The 19,426-nt window shown below is 37.5% G+C and overlaps 1 protein-coding gene and 1 non-coding gene across 9 annotated transcripts in view; both read left to right on the forward strand.

Moving 5' to 3' along the window:
• PSD3 (pleckstrin and Sec7 domain containing 3) overlaps window positions 1–19,426 on the forward strand; it is a 487,816-nt gene that overhangs the window by 392,900 nt on the left and 75,490 nt on the right. For all 8 annotated transcript variants that reach the window (XM_036228767.1, XM_036228768.1, XM_036228769.1 and 5 more), the window contains 2 exons: window positions 2,142–2,185; window positions 16,137–16,330. In XM_036228767.1, the coding sequence (XP_036084660.1) occupies window positions 2,142–2,185; window positions 16,137–16,330 (238 nt within the window). The remainder of the gene's footprint in view (window positions 1–2,141; window positions 2,186–16,136; window positions 16,331–19,426) is intronic.
• TRNAA-UGC lies at window positions 8,598–8,671 on the forward strand. Its single transcript has one exon. It is a non-coding gene; the product is annotated as a tRNA-Ala (tRNA).

Genomic DNA, 19,426 nt, shown 5'->3' on the forward strand with positions numbered 1-19,426 from the left:
ATTGAGGGTATAGGAGTGTTAGATACATTTGCAAAACAAATTTTTCTTTTTTAGAAAAATGATCAGCATAAAGCTCTAAAAAAATCATGAAAATCTCTAATTTTGTGATTGAAAAAGGGTAAGGATAACATCTACCTTTTAGATTTGTCTGTTACATACATAGGGAGAAGATTTGACTTACGATATAGCAAGTTTGTCAAATTTTACAAGCTACTTTATAATAGATTTTTGTTGTACCACATGCAGCCGATTGAATAACAAGAATTTTCTAATTTGGACCTCAGTATCTCTAAGCAAAATATTCTAATGGGCAAAAGAAAACTGAAAAAAATTTGTCGTAGGGCAGAATTGAACATATTAGAAAAAAATCCAGGTACTTAGATATCATTTTCAACTATCTACCTTTATGACCAGATCTTTTTTTTTTTTATCTTTACCACATTGTTAAATTACCCCAGGTAGTATTGAGTATGATGATACATAAAGAACCTTTAACGATCTGTCTCTTTTCAATTGCAGTTTCTCAGCCCACTATTACTTGTGGGTTCAAAATGGCTCATACAAGTAATAGAATCCATTTAAAAGGCATTTATCCAGCGAGAGTCTCCCGAGTCTTGAGCTAGACATCAGCTCTCTCTGTGCTTCTCTAAATGCAGCCTCATGAGACATTAGCTGTATAATAGGTTGTAGTTCTTGAGTATTTTTGAGTTCTTCGAAAAAAGCTTTTTCAGTTTACGGTGTGTTCTCTTTGCCTTTATTTACCCGTTATTTTTTTTTTTTTTTTTTTTTTTGCGTTTGAGGACACATTTTACCATGTCCTGATAATGATGAAATGTATCCTAATTTTTATTAACTCCCATAATTATCCAATAGTTAAATTGACTATTGTAGCCACACTGAAGAATTCTCACAGGATCTGTCAAGATACTGGCTAAGGATACATGTATGGAATCTTAAATAGTATAAGATCTGTAATCTAAATATATTTGTACTGAATTTGGAAGCGTGTTCACTGAAAAGGTTGTTTTTACACACATGTAGACTGTTGCCTGCGCTCGAACCTGACATAGTGAATGGGAGAGATGGGAATACGAAGCAGTTCTTCCTCTGCTCTGCGACCTGGGAAACTCTGAGCTTGCCATTTTCTCTGTTGAAAGATTAGGGGGTTGGATGGCATCTGACCCCCCTTCTCCCATCTTGAAGTAAATGAAGGCTTTGCTAAGTCTAAGAGATCTCAGTCCTTCTTTGAAGGAAAATGTTCCAACTTCATTTTAATGCTACGCACCCAGTTATCCTTTTCTTCAGTATAATTTGCTGTTGTGGTTTTGTATCTTAGAGATGCATTTGCGTTTTCTTTATAACATCTTACTCAAAATTAAGAAAGTAAAGATGTAGAGTAGCATTTTCTTGGATCATTGGCGTAGTGAAACAATTTAATTACAAGGAGCTTATATGTAATGCCAGGGCTGGGAAAATCTGCAGTCTTATGCTGCCTTTGTCATTATGGCTGCTGAGGCTCTAAAGAAGCTCCCTCCCTACCCCCTCACTACCTCACACATGCCAGCATAATCCTAACTGTAAAGCACAGTCATAAAGTTGGACCGATTAAAACTGCTTAAGTCATTGCTATAGAAACTCCGACATTATTCTAAAGTGATTTTTCATAATCTGACTTCAGTCCCCCTTCCATGTATCTTGCTCATTAAGTTGTTTTAGGAAATCATTATATTTGCTTTATTAATGAGAAAGGTATGAGTATTCCAATATCCAAACTAGTGAAACTACAAGACCATATTTCGAATAAGAAAAATAGAGTACGTGATCTAATTTTAATCATATCCCATTTTAAATAGGATACAGATATTACAGTAATGTTTTCCTGTGATAGAATGTAGTACAGTATTGTGTGTTTGATTTATAAAAGACAGTTTTTACTTTGTGAAAATCTCTTTCAGGAAACGCTGCTTACCCTGTGCTTGTTTACCTCAACTGCATTCCTCATTCTTGCAGAGGATGATCAACAAGGGGCTTGGGAGGTGCTTGCTGACTTACTCAAGCCCTTTTGGCTTTGGTCATTGTCTGAATTTAAAATGCGGAGCAGAATAAAAAGAATAATTCCATCTTGTTTTCTGTCTTCACAGGCTCTGTACAACTCTATCAAGAATGAGAAGCTTGAATGGGCAGTGTAAGTATGCTGGATGTCAGCTTTGTAATAAACAATCTAATTGCTCTTTTCTTACTGCCTTTCTTTATACCTTAGAAGTGATCTTAGAGAAGGATTAAATATGCATGGACAGTTCTCATTTTACACCAGCATCTTACCTACTTTGTATAAAACCTAAGTATCCACGTCTTTCTCTTGGTACCCAGCATGCTCCTATTCTGCTTTTAATCTGGTTGCTATGCCTGTAGGCCATTTATTATCTTTTTAATGTATCCTTTTTAAAAATAGCTATCTAAAAGAAAATCTGATAAAACTACATACATTTCAAGCTCTAATACAAATGTTTTTGGTACCATTCATTTGTTTTAATCTCTCCATCCTGTTATTATAGATCAAAGCTTTCCAGTCCTATTTCCTATGCCACCAATTATACCAGGATATTGATAGATATGCTTGAGAAATGATAGATTAAATAAAGCTAAAAAAAAAAAAAAGTTGAGCTTATATAATGCCAATTTATATTGTCAGTCTCTAAGAGAATAGAATTTGCGATGTTTCCTGACAGCAAAATGTAGTGTTTCAAGGTACATACTTTGAAGATACTATTACAAATAAATTACACCTAACTCTGTGTAGACCAACAATACCACTCTTATTAAATTTTTACTGATCAATGCAGGAGTTAAGAATTGATCCTTAAAAAATTGATAGGGAAGAATCTTTTAAATTTTTAATGAAGTTGTAAAGAAAATAAGTCAAAATGTGTTTTTTAATTAGAACTACATGTGAATTTTATTTTTGATTTCCACTCATATTAAGCATTCATAAATATTTTTCTACCATGTGACCTAACATAGCAATTTTCATTGAACTGAGATTCACAGAATCATAACAAAAAAATAAAAAATATCAATACCACTTAAATTGTTTCCACTAATTTTAAGGTCATATGGTACTGTTTGAAATTAGGGATTCAAAGTTTAAGTTTATACTATAATATTTACAACTATTTGTGATGACTTGTCTCTCTCTCTGTGTGTGTGTGTGTGTGTGTGTGTGTGTGTGTGTGTGTGTGTGTTGTATCATGAGATTCACTTAATGAGTTTTCCGTGAAATGAGATTAATAAGAATTCATGGTCTGAGATCCAATATTTTTATTTATCTTTCTTTAATGAAAGTGGATTTCCTAGACTATCATAAATGATGAACTAGAATCTTGCTGAAATATTAAAAGCATATTCTGACCTATGCACAATATCTACTCCAGAAAAAAATTAATAAAAATGAAATAATTATTAATATTCACACTAAGGGAGAGAATATTTTAAGGATTCTTTTATAAAGTTGTTTTAAAAAATGAATCAATACACTCCTGAGGATCTGTTTTGTAAACCTAGGTTTTTGACATATTGAATTTGTTATAATATGCTTTATTTATATTCACATAGTAGCAATTTGGTGCAAGAAAACTTGATGTTGGATCTTGGGGCCTTATGCAGGTGTCGGGGTAGGAGTTTACCCGAGAACTTCTATCTCCCTCTTGTCAAGTCAACAGAGCATCACGTTCAGGAGCCCAGATCCCAGGGTCAGAGGGGCTGGGTTTGAATTTCAGCTTGCCACGTACTAGCTGGGTCACTGGCCATGTTAACCTCTAGGCCTCAGTTTCCTCTTATGTATGGTAAGCAATTATCGAGCCTCGTGTAACCCTCAGAATGACACTGTGAATATTCTAAAACACTCAGCATAGAGCAAGTTACCCTTCAGATGGTAATTAATATTGTTAAAGCCCTGATTTCTATCTGCTTTTCCTTTTTGTTTCTCTCTCATTTCAGGGCTTTCACATTTATTCGTTATCGCCTACCAAGAATAAAGCATTATAGTAGTTTATCATATAATTAATTTCCTTCACCTTTAAAAGATTGGATAAAATGATCACAACTCCTCAGTTTTAATATTCTGTGAATTTTTAAAATTTTAAATTTTTCTATTAGTGTTTCTCAAGCTGACTTCCTGTGGAAAGAACACTGCTGTGTCTTAGAGGCTGTAAAACAATTAGTTTCTGGGTCAGTGTGATGTCCTCTCTGAATTCCTGCAGAGATAAAAGGTCAATACCCAAACCTTTTCGTCATTGAGTCCGATTTTGATCATAAAGTACCTTTTAATAGCTACTAAAACTAGTGTTCCCTAGAACACACTTTAGAATCAATTTTAGAATCAATTTAGATCAATTTGTATGGTCCTTCAGATGAAGAACTAAGCTTTTTTCTTGAAAAATAAGTATGAGCATGTATGTAATTATGTGTAACACTGCTCACCCAGTTCTCCTTGTACTCTCTGATCATACCTTCTCTTACTCATTTTCCTTCTATAATCCATTAATGTTGGTACCTCCTAAGTATCAGCGCTTGGAGTTGCCATCTTTCACTAAAAGTGCCTTTCTCGGCAATCTCATTCATTCCTAAAACTTTATCTGCTGTATCTGTAAAAAATTCTTCCCAAAATATATATACAGTTCTGACCTCTTTCACAAATCTAATTTATTTTTTTTTGCAGTTTCCCACAGGATACTTCCAAGGGCAGTTAGCGCTCATCACCTGTCTCTAAGCTTTGTCATGTGTTCTCTGTTTCTATTAATGAAACCAGCATTTCCCTGCTTACCTAGATTTTGGCCTCTACATCACCTTTGACTCCTCCCACGCCACCTCACTCACTGCTGCAGAAGTGGCTTCAGACTGTTGCTCTTCTTCATTCCTGATGCTGCATCTGAATTCAGACATCCTTGCTTTTTGCCTCCTGACAAGTGCCTCCATCTCCAGCTTCTTTCCTCTGCTTTAACCTATTTGAAGTATTCCTCTGCTCTAAAACTTCAGTTAGGCTCTGCACATTCTGCCAGTAATCTATTTTGTTTTCCACTGTATGTTCACACAGCCTACATCTCAACTAAGCTGACACTAGGTGCTGTTCCCTGTACTTGCCCCATGGCTTCCTGCTTTTTGCCAATGTTCATAATAACCTCTGCTCAGAACCTACATCCCTACCATTTCTTCGTGTTCAAGCCCACTGTCCTTTATAGCCCAGCTCATAATCTGTTCCATCACTTCTTTCCTAATTTTATCAACCAGAAATAATCCTAGCCCTTAAATGTCCATTTTACCTTATCTACTTTCTACTCCCTATGATAGTTATTTGTAGGAATGTCTCATTAGACTGTAAGCTCATTAGAGAAATGATACATGTCTGGATTTGTCCCTTTGAAGCTTCCTTTGCTGAGCATAGTGATTATATGTAATAAAGTCTGCATAAGATGATAGAAGAAATAATGACAACAATGCAAGGAACTACATTTCCTAGAGTATCGGCCCGCCGGTGGGTAGTTTAAACAATAGTTATAGGGAAAATGATGCTGCTACAAAATTTGCACGATAATGCGTACTTGCATGGGGGGTATCTTGATGTTGATTTTAGAACCTTAGAAGAAACCAAATTATAGAATCATGGAATGTTATAACCGGAGGGACCTTGGAAGTTTTTAGTTCATTAGTTTTCTAACTGGGTTCCTTGGAGCCCTGGGGTTCCAGGGAGATGTCTTGGGGCCACCCTATGTCATGTGAGTAAAGGGAAAGGAGGAAGATAACAGGGACCCAGTTCTGCCTCCCACAAGCATCATGCCTCTTTGAAATAACCAAAGCAGCCCCACTTTTATCTTTTTTAAATATATATTTGTTCTACTTAGTATTTCTTTTTAAAAAGTATCTGTACTTTAAAAAAAATTTTTTTTGGAAAAGTACTACTCCAGTCCAGTGTTCTCATTTTCTCATATGAGGAAAGCGAAGTCAAGAAGCATTCATGAACAGATCCAGAGTCACAGTTCGCACAGGGGCAAAGGCAGGATTTGTTTCCCCGGCAGCAACGTGCTGCCGCTCTTCTCTGCCCCCACATACTCAAAGTCTTTGCTGGGCACCAGTCTTGTCTTAATGTTTCCATGCCAACTTTTGATTCAGTGTAGATAAGAAAGGTTCATATTAAATTTTTAGTCTCATTAAGTCCTCCTAGAACTACTAGTGTTCTCCTCCCAGGCAAGTGAGGTACCTAGGATCATTTATTCCTTACGCAATCTTTAAGTAGCTACTTCTGTGCCCGGCCAGGTGCTGTACCCTAGCTATGAATATGAAAAAGACAGGCTCTCTAGCTAATGAGAACACAGCATAGTAGTGTGTGGGAGGGGGTGGATTCTTCAAAGATGAAAACATAAAAATTATAGTGAAGAATGCAGTTACCCAAATTGCCTTGTGGAAGATCTCAGGTTCCTTCATGCAGGACAATTACCGTTCCTTCCCCAGTGCCTTTGCTCAGTTGTACATTATTCATAAAGCATCTATTTGTTGACCTACTTTGTACTAGGCAGTATACTGGAAATTTGGAGAGAACAGAAATATATAATGCATTAAGGCATTTTCCCTTGCCTTAAGAAATTTTATGGCTTAATACAAATGATGGAAAAATAGGTAAGGAGTAAGGTACTCTCTCTGATTGGGATGGGGGTTGGGTGAGGTGAGATGAAGAGGCTATAGGACCTTATGTTAAAATTGCTTAGAATTTTGCTACATGAGGCTCTTCAGAGAATACAGCAACTAACAGAAAAGAGAAAATAAAATAAGTATTATTCATTAGCAAAATTAATGGTCTCCTTTTGTTTATTGCTGTTATTGTACAACAGTGTTTCAGAACTGTGAGCAGTCTTTCTCACCCTGATTTTTTAAATTATTAAAAATTCACATATCCAGCCTCACTTTAATTAAGACACAATAAAGCTGATTTTAAGCAAGTGCTTCTGGGCTCCCCCTCCACTCTCATCTCCCTCTTCCTCTGGGTTGCAGCAGCGTCGTCTTTGCTTATCAGCTGGCACAGTCGTTCTCTTTAACTCCGAATAAGCATTTTTAAAACGTCACATCATGGAGTAATCTTTGCTGTTTTGTATTTGCCTGTAACTCGTTTTATCAAAGCAGTTTAAAATCTTGATTATCTTCGCTTCTAAATTAAATTGTGTTCTGTCTGCCCTCACATATCGAAATATCCTGGCTAATCAGGTGAAGGAGTGGCACATTGGGATCTTTCTGTCTTTCAGATCGTGTGTTAGGAAAGCCCTGACCTTTGAAAAGTATGGTTTTAAATGCCAACGGTTCATTGCTTGGCTTTTTTCTTTTTTGTCATTATGAACATTAGTTATGGTTGTTCTTTTCAGGAAGCCAATCCTACCCATTTATTGGCCGATTTTAGGAAGAAGAGAACGCTCTTCAAAGATCGCCTCCTTCCTTACCATTATTATGTGTCCTGCTGCCCATGAGTGTGTGTGTGTCTACCTGCATTTACATCTGTGTGTATTTTGGAGAATGATAGGTAAAGGCAAGGGAATAACTATCGTTCTTTCATGTGGCACTTTCTAATTCTTTATCCAGTTCAAAGGTCTGGATCTGAAAATAACAACTGCTGCCAAAGTCTCTTTGCTACACAGTCTCTGAAAAAAAAAGTCTTTTTCCAAGAAAAGAACCCTTCTAGAACTCTTTTACTTTCATGACTTGAGCCCTTTTTATGTTTTACTTAACTCAGTGTTGATTCTGATTTCATTGTAGGCAATAATACGTGTCAATTAAAATGTAGTCTCAGTTGTTGTTCTATAGGAAATGGCCATCTCAAAAAATAGTTTGATTTCCACCCAAAAGAATTTGTCTTTTAACTTAAATTGATTTAGATGAGCTACCTTTAGCTTAGGAATGTAATTTATTGCTTTGCACTTAAAGTTTCTCTATCGTTTCCTCTTTTGTTATAATTCTCCCTGATTTTTTGTCAACATTGGAATCCTCTGGGAAGAGCATTTGAAATTCCCTAACTATACCTTTTAGACTTGAACTCGTATCCTTTGTCTTATTTTAAAATACTTTTTACCTTAAGATAAAATTATTTTATTTCCATAAAAAAGATAAAAGTAATTCATTTTCATAATTATTCTATTGAATAACGTTATTATCCTAATGCCCGAGTGAATCTAGATAAATGAAATTGTTACTCAGGATAGTGTTTTTTAATAATAGGTATAGATAAATGAAAACTTTCTTCCTCAAACAAGTTATTTTGGATCAAGACATTTATTTGGTACTTTGATCTAAGAAGTCCAAAAGTAGTTCTCATTTTAAACTTTCAAGTAGCCGCTTATAGGTTGATCATGATTACTAGTGAGAAAACTAAGACAAAGAGAAATTGCTGCAGGTCAGACAGTGGTTGTAGATAACAGCAAATATAATAAATATACAAAGAAAAATTGGGTGGGGGGAGGTAGGAGGGTTAGCGTTAGGAGTCATCGGTAGTGGGAGAACTAGCAATGGAAAAATTAATAAAATCATGTAAGATATCTGACTATAAAGAAAAAAAAGAGGGTGGCTCCATAGTGTAGTGGTTAGCACGTCTGCTTTGCATGCAGAAGGTCCTGGGTTCGCTCCCCACGTGGAGCCACGGACCATACACCGGGTGCACCAGGCCCCAGGTGAACAAGGCCCTGGGTGCACGCAGAGCATGTGAGAGGGGACACCCTGCTTTCAGAGATCCAGTTCTTCAGGGGAAACGGCAACATCCATGGGGCAAGGGTGGAAGTGGGTGATGAAGGGGGGTCGGGATTAAAAGAGGGGAAGTAAAAAAAGAAATAAAACTCACTTCTATATATGGTGCTCATACTCTTAAACAGTTTATGGATATGCATTGTGCCTCACTGAGATACTAGAACAGAATAAGATTTAACATTCTCATTGTCGTTGCTATTTATTCAATTGTCTTCACAATTCTAACATGGAGAATATACTACATCATGCTAGATTCTTGGTAAAATAATAATTCTAATGTTAATATTATATGGAGTACTAGTTGAAAGGAGTGCTGTGGAAACTATAACCAAAGGAGGCATTATGCTTCCAGAAAAATCTCAAGGAAAAAGTATTGCAAGAAACAGTAGTAGCTGTTGGATCAGGCTCTCAAGGAAAGGGTGGAGAGATTCAACCAGTTAGCGTGAATGTTGGAGACAAAGTTCTTCTTCCAGAATATGGAGGCACCAAAGTAGTTCTAGACGACAAAGATTATTTCTTATTTAGAGATGGCGACATCCTTGGAAAGTATGTATACTGAAATAAATCACTATTGAAATGGCATCCTGTGAAGCTGCCCATTCCACTGAAGTTCTGAAATCTCATGTAAATAATTTCCATGTTTCTTTTGTCATAAATCAATGATATCCAAAGATAGATAGATAGATAGATAGATAGATAGATAGATAGATAGATAGATAGATAGATGTTAGTAGAAACTTCAAAAATGGTAAAGCAATGCGAAAAACACTGGAGGTGGGGGTGGGGTGGGAATACTCGAGAACTGTGAGACAAATACAAAAGATGTAACATACATGTAATGAGAGTACCAGAAAGAGAAGAGAGAAAGGGGGGAAAGGACATATTTGAAGCAACAGTGACTGAGAATTTTCCTCAAGTTAATATCGGACACCAAACCACAGATCCAGAAAACCCTTGAGAACACCAAGCAGGATAAAACTACAGGGGTGGGGAAAGGAAAAAAGAAAAAAAAAAAAAAAAACTGCGCCTAGGCATATTATATACAAATGCAGGAAATCAAAGAAAAGAAAAAATTCTGAAAGAAGCCAGACAAGAAAACAGCTTACCTGTAGAGAAATAAAGATGAGAATTATATTCAACCTTTCGGAAACCATGCAAACAAGAGAGCGCAGTGAAATATTTAAAGTATCGAGAGAGAAAAAAAAATCACCAACCTAAATTCTGTATCCTTCAAAATTATTGTAAAAAAAAGGATAAACATCACCAAGATGGTGACATATAGGTTATTCTTGACTTCACTTCCCCTCACAAGAACAGCAACAACTATTCATGGACAAGACACCACTGAGAGAATCCTAGGACTTGGGAATGAGGCTGAAGCCCCCTCCCCCTGCACCACAGAGACCAAGTCAGACAGCATTAGAAGGGAAAGAGGAATGACTGCAGGCTGGCTGCACTGCCCCTCTCCCAGGCCAGCACAGCAACAAGCCAATAGGTCTCCCCTAAGCCTACAGTTCCTCCAATGAGAAGAGAGCCGTGGGTGACATCAGCCCCCAGCATTGTGGGTTGCTTAGTGGGAACCCCTACTTTGGTTTTTCCCCATGAGGATGGGATCACTGGAGAATCTTGGGCGGGGGGGCTCAACCACTGGTGTTTTTATTGAGATGAAGAAAGAGGAAGGGCTTTTAATAACAACCGAGTTCCTAACTGCAGAGCCAAATAGTTACCCCAGCTAGGGGCTTTGCTTATCTGAAGAACCAAGACTGTGGTTCAGTTTGACCAGTAAATTTGGCAGGGTGCAGGTCTGCCTGAACAAGGAGTTCTGCTGTCTAGAGCATGGTCTACCCACACTCAGATGGAAGAGCTAAGTGGTATCCCCACTTGCTGGAGAGCATGGCCCCCAGCCACTTCTCACCAGAAGGGCTGGCAAAAACGCCCAAAAGCTTCATAACAGCAATTCTTCAGCCAAGAGACAGGCGGGCAAAGCTGCTCAATCTCAGAGCAAAGCCACTACTGGGCGTGGAGGGTTCCCCTGCTATGTGCAGGCAGGGGAGTTAATTCACTGCCCCACCCACTACAGATTGTGGCTTTGGCCCCTCCCATCTAGGAAGCCTTTTCAGGAAGCGGGGAATTTGGGAGTTGCCTAAAGTGGACCCTAACAGTCCTACCCAGGCAGGATCTTGACTCAGCCTCACCTGCTGTAGAGCAAGGCCCCCAGCCACTTCTGACAGGAAGGACTGGCAAGAACACCCAGAAGCTTCATAACCCAGCAACTCTTCAGCTGAAAGGCGGGAGGGAGCTGATTGACTCGGAGCAAAGCCAGTGGCCCTGTTCAGCCAGGGAATGTGGGGCACCAATGGCTTGAGTCAAGACTGCAAAGAGCATTAGTAGTCTTGCCTTTGAGCTGTTTCTTTCACTGTGCCTGGTAGGGAGACATTGCTGAATAAAGTTTTCAGCCCGCCCAACCAAGCAAGGTACCTTACCAGAGCACACAGGAAGCTGCACAGCCCATCCAGCAGCCTGCCTATACTGGCACTTGAATGGGGATCACAGTCCATGGCTTACCCTGTCTGTAGAGCAAAACTTCTGGTTGCATCTGACCAGAATATTCAATGCACACTCTTGCCCGATTCAGGCCCCCAAATAATGAGCCATGTAGACCCTGGGTCTTGCCCTGCTACCCTACCAGGGCAGGAAGGCTAATTCATAGCCCACCCCACCCCCCACCCCCGACTATAGTACCCAGTTCCTCAGAGCTGTCCCATTGTTAAGTGGCACATGACTGTAATCCAATTTAAAAATGGGCAAAGGACCTGAATAGACATTTTTCCAAAGAAAATGTATGAAAGGCGAACAAGTATATGAAAAGATGCTCAGCGTCACTGATCATTAGGGAAATGTAAATCAAAACTGCAATGAGTTACTTACTACCTTATACCCATCAAGATGGCTACTATCAAAATGGCATAAAATAAGTCTTAGCAAGTATGTGGAGAAAAGTAACCCTGTGCCTATCGGTGGGAATATAAAATGATATAGCCACTATGGAAAGCAATATGGTAGTTTTTCAAAAAATTTAAAAATTACCATATGTTTTAGCAATTCCATGTCTGGGTATATCCCCAAAAGAATTGAAAGCAAGGACTTTAAAAAGAGATATTTGTACACTCATTTTCATAATAACATTATTCACAGTAGCCAAAAGCTGGAAGCAACCCAAATGTCCCTCGATGGGTAAATGGATAAACAAAATGTTACAATTATGTGTACGATGGAATATTATTCATCTTGAAAAAGGAAGGAAATTCTGCCACATGCTACCACATGGATGAACCGTTAGGACATAATTCTAAGTGAAATGAGCCAGTCACAGAAAGACAAATATGGTATGATTCCACTTAAATGAGGTATCTAGAGCACTCAGACTCACAAAGACAGAGTGAGATGGTAATTGCCAGTAGTCGTGGAAGCAGGGAATAAGAAGTTGTTATTTAATGGATTTAGAATTTTAGTTTAGGATGATGAAAAATTCTGGAGATGGATCGTAGTTTTGGTTTTAAAACAATATGAGCCTACTTAATGCCACAGAACTGTACCACATGCAATTAAAAAATAAAGGAAAGATACATATAAATATGAATACTGGTGATGCCTTCACTTTTTCTGCCTCGTGAACTTGAACATATCTTTATTGTCCAACTTCAATATCACATTCTTAGTGATGATTTCACAGGTTGAGTAATATTTCAGTAGTTCTGCTCTAGAAATTTTTTTTCCTTTTTATATGTTATTTTCTCCTCCTCCCCCACAAAAGCCCACCAGTTTATTTTCAGTATTTGAATTCTGCAAAACTGAGGCCCTTCAAGATAGCTTAACTTTCCAGTTTGGTACTACCTTAACCACTTTGGTACAATGGGATTACTCCACTATAATGAGACTTGACAAATGGGGTATTTCAAAATCTGCTCAGTGACTGGGTTGGTGTAACAATATTCAGCTTTCATAAATTTTAGGAAGCAGTTGTTTTCCATTCCTTGTGGAATTTCAGTGAAATATAAGACTCCAGTTGATTCATGTGATTCCTTATCTAATATTTTTGTTTAAAAATAAAAATACCTCTCATGAGTAAGACAGAAGGCAGGAAATTCATGATTTACAGTTGCCCTTTAGAAAGAACAGAGAAGTAGAAAGGTTATCCATCAGCACTAGAGCTTTTGTCATTCTCCAGTGAACTGCATCATGAAGTAGTGGGCTTAGACTACCCAGTGAATCACACACTTAATCACCAAGAGAACAGTATCCAGTTGATGTGAGGAATGTTTGGGGAAGTTTTGTAGGTTGTAAGGTGTTGAGATGTCTGGAATTTCATTAGAAAATACTTTACTAGGAATCTTTCTAAATGTACAAAATATTCGTGTAAGAGTCATTCTTTTCACGGTCAAGACAGAGAGCCTTGTTATGTTTTCTGCATTCTACTTTAACAAAATCATTTTTATTGTCATTCTGAAAGTGCCTCAGTGGTTCAGGGTACAAGGAAAATCCTAGTTAGAGGGTTCTTTTATCTAAAAATGAGTTAACTAGAATTATTTTTATCAGTATATTGTATTAATTTGCATCTGCTTTTGTATACCATGGAAACAGCCTCCCTTATGGGGAGTCACTGGAATTTATGATACCTGTAAAAACTAAAAAATCTCACCATGATGAAATCAGAAAAAAACATGAATCCTGGTGTAAGGTGATTGCTTCCTATTCTCTGCCAGTTCTCTATCTCAAATAGAACCTAGCACAAGTTCTTCTGAGGGCTGGGAAAATGTGGGAAGAAGACAGTGAATAAAGGAAAAGGGGGCTCACTTCCAGGAAGTTGGAGGGATGGCTGCCAAGGAAGGAAAAAGTCTTCACAAAATTATTACTGGTATTATTTTCACCCTGGATGTCCCAGGCAGCACACAATCATGTATAACAAAGGACAACCACCACCAGATGGTGCCAACCTGCATCTCTGTCCAGAATAGATTTTTACTCTCGGAGCCTGATGAGGTCATTTCATTAACCTTCACAATAGCATGAGTGGTGTTTTGCAGAATTAAATGTTTTCAATCCTCATTTATGTCAAGTTTGACTTAGCCATACTCTGTTGAACATTCCTCCAATTATTGTCATCCTATTATTGTCTTTTGGTTTTAATATTCAAATGTCATAGAACATACAAACCTTTCTAACGGCAACCTTACTTAAAAGAAAGGCCCATATGTAATTTAAAATTTTTGATTAGCCATGTCATAAAAGTAAAAGGAAACAGGAAATTAATTTTATAATATACATTTTTAAATTTAACCCTATATATTCACGGTATTATCATTTCAGTATGTCATCAGTCCAAAAATTATTGAAATATTTTTCATATTTTTGTACTGTCTTTTGAAGTATGTGAATAGTTTTTTATTCAGTTTGGACTCTCCACATTTTAAGTTCTCACTGGCCAAAGCTGGAATAATTCGAACAACAAATTAAATAATGATAGAAAAATTAAATAATAAAGAAAAATTAAAATGTCCATGTGTCTATCCTTACAGAAAAATCCCAATTAGTAATGTAAAAGAAATGAGGTAAATAAAAAAATCACCATTAGGTCACCGCAATAATAATTGACACAGGCAAGATCCACTGATGAATGCCAAAATTAGTTGTCAGAAGTCTAAGGAAAGAGAAGATATTTTCAGTCAGAAATATCTCCCCAAATCATTTACAAAGGAAAATGCTAACTTTACAGTATAAAAACTTGGTAGACACCACCTTAACCAAGTGATCAGGTTAATATCACTAGTAATTAAACATATAACCCCTAATCCGAGGCACAGAGAGAGTACATCACCTATGGTACCCTTCTCAAAGATTTATAACGTCAATCTAATCATGCAAAAACATCAAACAAACCTAAATTGGGGATATTCTACAAAGTGACTGACTAATATCCTTCAAAGTGTCAAGGTTATAAAGGACAAGGAGAGGCTGAGGAACCGTCACTGACTGGAGGAGATGTACCACTGAATACACTGTGGGATCATGGATAGCATCCCGGAACAGGAAAAAAATAATGAAAAAAACTGGTAAAATCTGAATGCAATCCAAAGCTTAATTCATTGTTTTGTGCTGTTAATTTCTTTGTTTTGAAATTTTTCCCTTGATTATGTAAGATGTTAACATTCATGGGCATATGGGAACCCTGTGCACTGTCTTTGTAAATCTAAAATTATCTCCAAATAAAATTAAAAGTAAAATATAGACGTCTACGTATTCAATGTTATTTTCATGTATCTCACAATGATCAAATACCAGTAGAGAAAAAAATAATGCTGTTTTTCTCTGATCACCAGATAAACACTTTTGGCAGTTGTTATTTTTGTGGTTTTAAATAAAATTTATTGGTGGTTATTTTGGTTGAAGTTTTAATAAAAAGATTCAATAATCAAAGTTTAATAAACAATGAAACCAGAGGTAATTCAGGAGATTAAAACAAGGGAACTCAAACGAATACTCGTATTATGGTGCTATATTTTCCAGCACTATATCAAAGCTTACTCGCTTTCTTCTCTTCCCTCCTGTTTACTAACCGAATGTGCCCATCCATTTTCTGCCTCCTATATTTAACGTACATTACAATCTCAAGCATTGCAGTGCTTGAAAGGACAGAGATTCAGAAAGCAGGGAGAGACCGGTTTTCTCAGTGGCTGATAGGGCACCCCTATCGCAACGGTTGGGAAAGTAGTAGCTGTAGGTGCTAAAGCACTGCACCTGGCACCACCATCCTACCCCCCGGTGGCGTTACCTGTGGTTTTGATGTTAGAGATTAACCTGGTTATTTGGCAGATAGAGTGCAATAATCGTCATAGGACTTAACCTATATTAATTATCTGTTGTATTGTGTGGGCTTAATGCTATCTAGACCATGCAGAAATCGAAAATCAAAATCAAAATCATGCTCTCTGCCAAAGAACTCCTACTTGCTTGAAAGAAGATAGATATGAAGGCACTGTAGTGGGTGGAAAGAGGAACAGAGGCTTTAGAGATTTTAGAATCATATCCTCACTATCTCTTCCTTTAATTACTAGATCTGTAACCTTTAGTGTTTATTAAAACTCTCTGACTCTGTTTCCTGAATCTGAATACAGGCCCATAACGTCAGTCTTACAAGACTGCCATGATCAGTACTACCTGGCACATGGGAGACATTCAGTAAACGATAGCTGTTCTTATCCAGGCTCCTAGACTATTGGAAAACACAATAGTTTATTACACCAAATAACTTTGTTCATTGAGTATTGTGGTAGATGCTCAATCTTTGTGTTTTCTCCCTTTAGAGATGATGAAGAGAAAAAAAAGACTTCATCAGAAGGTACCGATGAAAAGGCTAATGGAACACATCCGAAGAGCATCAGTCGTATTGGGAGCACCACCAACCCGTTCTTGGACATTCCTCGTGACCCAAATGCTGCTGTGTACAAAAGTGGATTCTTGGCTAGGAAAATTCACGCAGATATGGATGGAAAGAAGAGTAAGCACCATTTGTTGTCATTTTCTATTTTTCTTATTTCATCTTTAGGCTCAAAATTTTAAGTGAATTTATCTGAAATAATGTCAAGAGTGAAGCAAAATTATACATGTTGGTCTAGAGATGTATTATTAAAGTTTAGTGAAGCCTCTAACCCTAGGTCAGAAACCCACTGTGGTACCTGATCCTCTCCAAGTAGAATTAGAGAACTTCAAAAATGGAAACCTTCTCACGGATTACTCATTTCCAACTTTTTACTAATTTATTTATTTTTGCTTTCAACAAATTATTTGGAGTACCTGCTACGTGCTGGGCATCAAAAGCATAGTAGCGAATAGAATGGACAAGGGCGCTGTCTTTATGGCACTTAACTTTCTGGTGGTAAAGGAAAGGATGAACTTATAACACAGAGAATGACCAGCAGTGTAAAGTCCCCAAGACAAAGCAGGAAGGGAAAGAATTGAGATCCACCCACATTTGGCCTTTGTGGAAGAATTGGCTTTTGTGGAAGATGGACAGGTGTGACATAGGCAAAGATGGTATAATTTATATTGGGAAATTGAAGGAGTTAATCTGACAGCTCTGTGAAGTATGAGACATAATTATCTACTGACAGAGATGATAGTGTTTTAGGTTTGAGAGGAATGGAGTATGTTTCCATGTTTGGAATAATCTTTTCAGAGAGTGAAATAGCAATTTGATGTAGTCAAACAGGATAAGATAAGCAGATATGTACGCTAAAATTGGTAGACCATACCTCTAGGGTAGTGCCAGGAAGGACTGTGGCTGGGCAGTTTTTCTTAACGTGTTAGCATAGCGTATTAAGTGTGGTGAAGAGAAACTCAAATGAAGTGGCTTTAACGCTGACTTATGATGCTGAGCAAGTTTCTTAACGTTTCCTAGTTCTTTAGGAATAACCCCACCATATACACCAGCGTATTAGACTACTTAATTTTTTCTAACAGCATTGTGTCAGGACTCTTGTAGCTGCAAGTGACAGTAAGTATAACTAGCTTAGGAAAAAGGGCAAGGACATACCTAAAGATGAAGGATTGTCACCAGGATGCTTTCTCCATTTCTGTCTCTATGTCATTTTGCATGTCAGTTATATTCATTTAAACAGAACTCCCTTACATGGGTCGATCCATGATTATTAGCAGCACTAAAGAGTATATGTTCAGTTTTGTCATCAAAAGAATTCTTTTCCATCCCCAACTTCCAATTTAGTATATTCTGGGGCAAGACTCCAATTTCTATGATTGGGAGAATGCCGTGATTGATAGCGCCCACTTGGTCGCAATAGCAAGAGGAAAGTTCCCTCAAGAAAGAATAAGACAGCTCCTGGTAGACAGAGTAATTGGCATTCATCTTTTTTTTTCCCAACATGCACACACACCCCTTTTCCAAATATTGAGTTCAAACAGTGCTTTTGCCAAACATGCAGTCTTTCATTTATAACTACAAATATACTCATCTTTGTCCCATATGCCATACCTAGCTGTGGCTCCCATCTCCAAGGCTAAAATTTGCCAGTTGGTGTCTGTTCCCCTCAGGTAGGGATGTAGCTTCACTCTACAGGCTAAATAAAAAATACAGAAACATCTGACATACTTATGAAGTACTAGAGGCAAAAATAAAAATAAAAACAATAACTGCAGTTTAAAATGCCAGTTCAAGAAAAGGCGAAAAAGGAAGTAAAACAGCTATCATTGATTTAGTGAATGTTACTACATCCTGCTGGACCAGGATAACGAAGTTAATTCACTTGAGCATCTTTTCATCTATTCGCTTCCCTGGCACTGAATTGGCATACTTGGTTAGCTTATTCCAGCATATCCCTAGATTCAGTTTATTGATTAAATTTTCTTTTTCATATTTTCATGGGCCACCTTTGAGAATTATTGGAGAGAATCCCCCTGCTGGAAGGTCTGTTCCCTTAGCAGCCACTGCTAACGAGCAAAGGTGCAAAACCTGGGAGTCGCTTAGTAGTTGAGCCATCACAGATCTCTTGTGCCAAGCCAAAGGCTTTCTTGCCAGTCAGATTCCTCTAAAGCCTTAATTATCTCCTTTGAGAAGTTCTGGTTGATTAGGACCCTTTCAAGTGTTAGGGGGCTTTTGCCTTTTTCACAGTTTAAGTTCTGCCCTATCTAACTCTGCTTCTGCCTCTGTTTCTGCTCCTGCCTCATAAAACAAAAATAGATGGAAAAAAATGAATCAAGATATCTGGGGCTATCTGGGGCCCAATCTCTAGGCTTTATTCCTGTCTGTTGCTTTGTCCCTGGGGGCTTTTTCACCTTTGCCTTTGAGAGGGATATTGGGAGGAGTCTCGAAGTTTCAGCTGCTTTAATTTCTCAGGCTCTTCCTGGATATACCCATTCCAATTTTCTGTGGTTTTTCAAATCACTGTAGCGTGGACAGATAATTCAGCTTCTTCAGTATAGGAAAGTACATAATTTCTAGTGGTAATTTTACATACACTAAAATTTACCAATTTAAAATGTATCATTTGAGTTTTGAAAGACATATACGGTTGTGTAACCGCCATCACAATTAAGATATATAACATTTTCATTACCTGAAAAAGTTTCATTAGACATTTGCAGTTATATTTTTCACCTTTTACTTCCCAGCCCATGGGATTCTCTTATCTGTCCTTGAGCACCATACTTTTACCTTTTCTAGAATTTCAGTAAATGGAATTATATATATTGTTTTGTGCTGACTTCTTTCACTTCATGGTATTCTTTGCAGATTCATCCATATTATTGTGTGCTACATGAATTTATAGTTTGTCTTTCTTATTACTGAGTAGTATATTCATGCCATTGTTTGGATATCCCACACTTTGCACCTTCACCAGCTGGGCATTTGGGTGGATTCCATTTTTCAACCGTTATAAAAAAAACCTGCTTTGAACATTGACACACAAGTCTTTGTATGCATATACGTTTTCAGCTGTTTTCAAAAGCTACCTAGCAGTAAGAGAGTAAGATTACTGGGGTGTATGCTAAGCATATATTTAGATTTATAAGGAACTTCCAAACTGTTTTCCAGAGTATACCATTTTGCATTCCTGCCAGCTCTGTATGTTATATCCAC

This window comes from Rousettus aegyptiacus, unplaced genomic scaffold (genome assembly GCF_014176215.1).
Source record: "Rousettus aegyptiacus isolate mRouAeg1 unplaced genomic scaffold, mRouAeg1.p scaffold_m13_p_11, whole genome shotgun sequence".
NCBI lineage: Eukaryota > Metazoa > Chordata > Mammalia > Chiroptera > Pteropodidae > Rousettus > Rousettus aegyptiacus.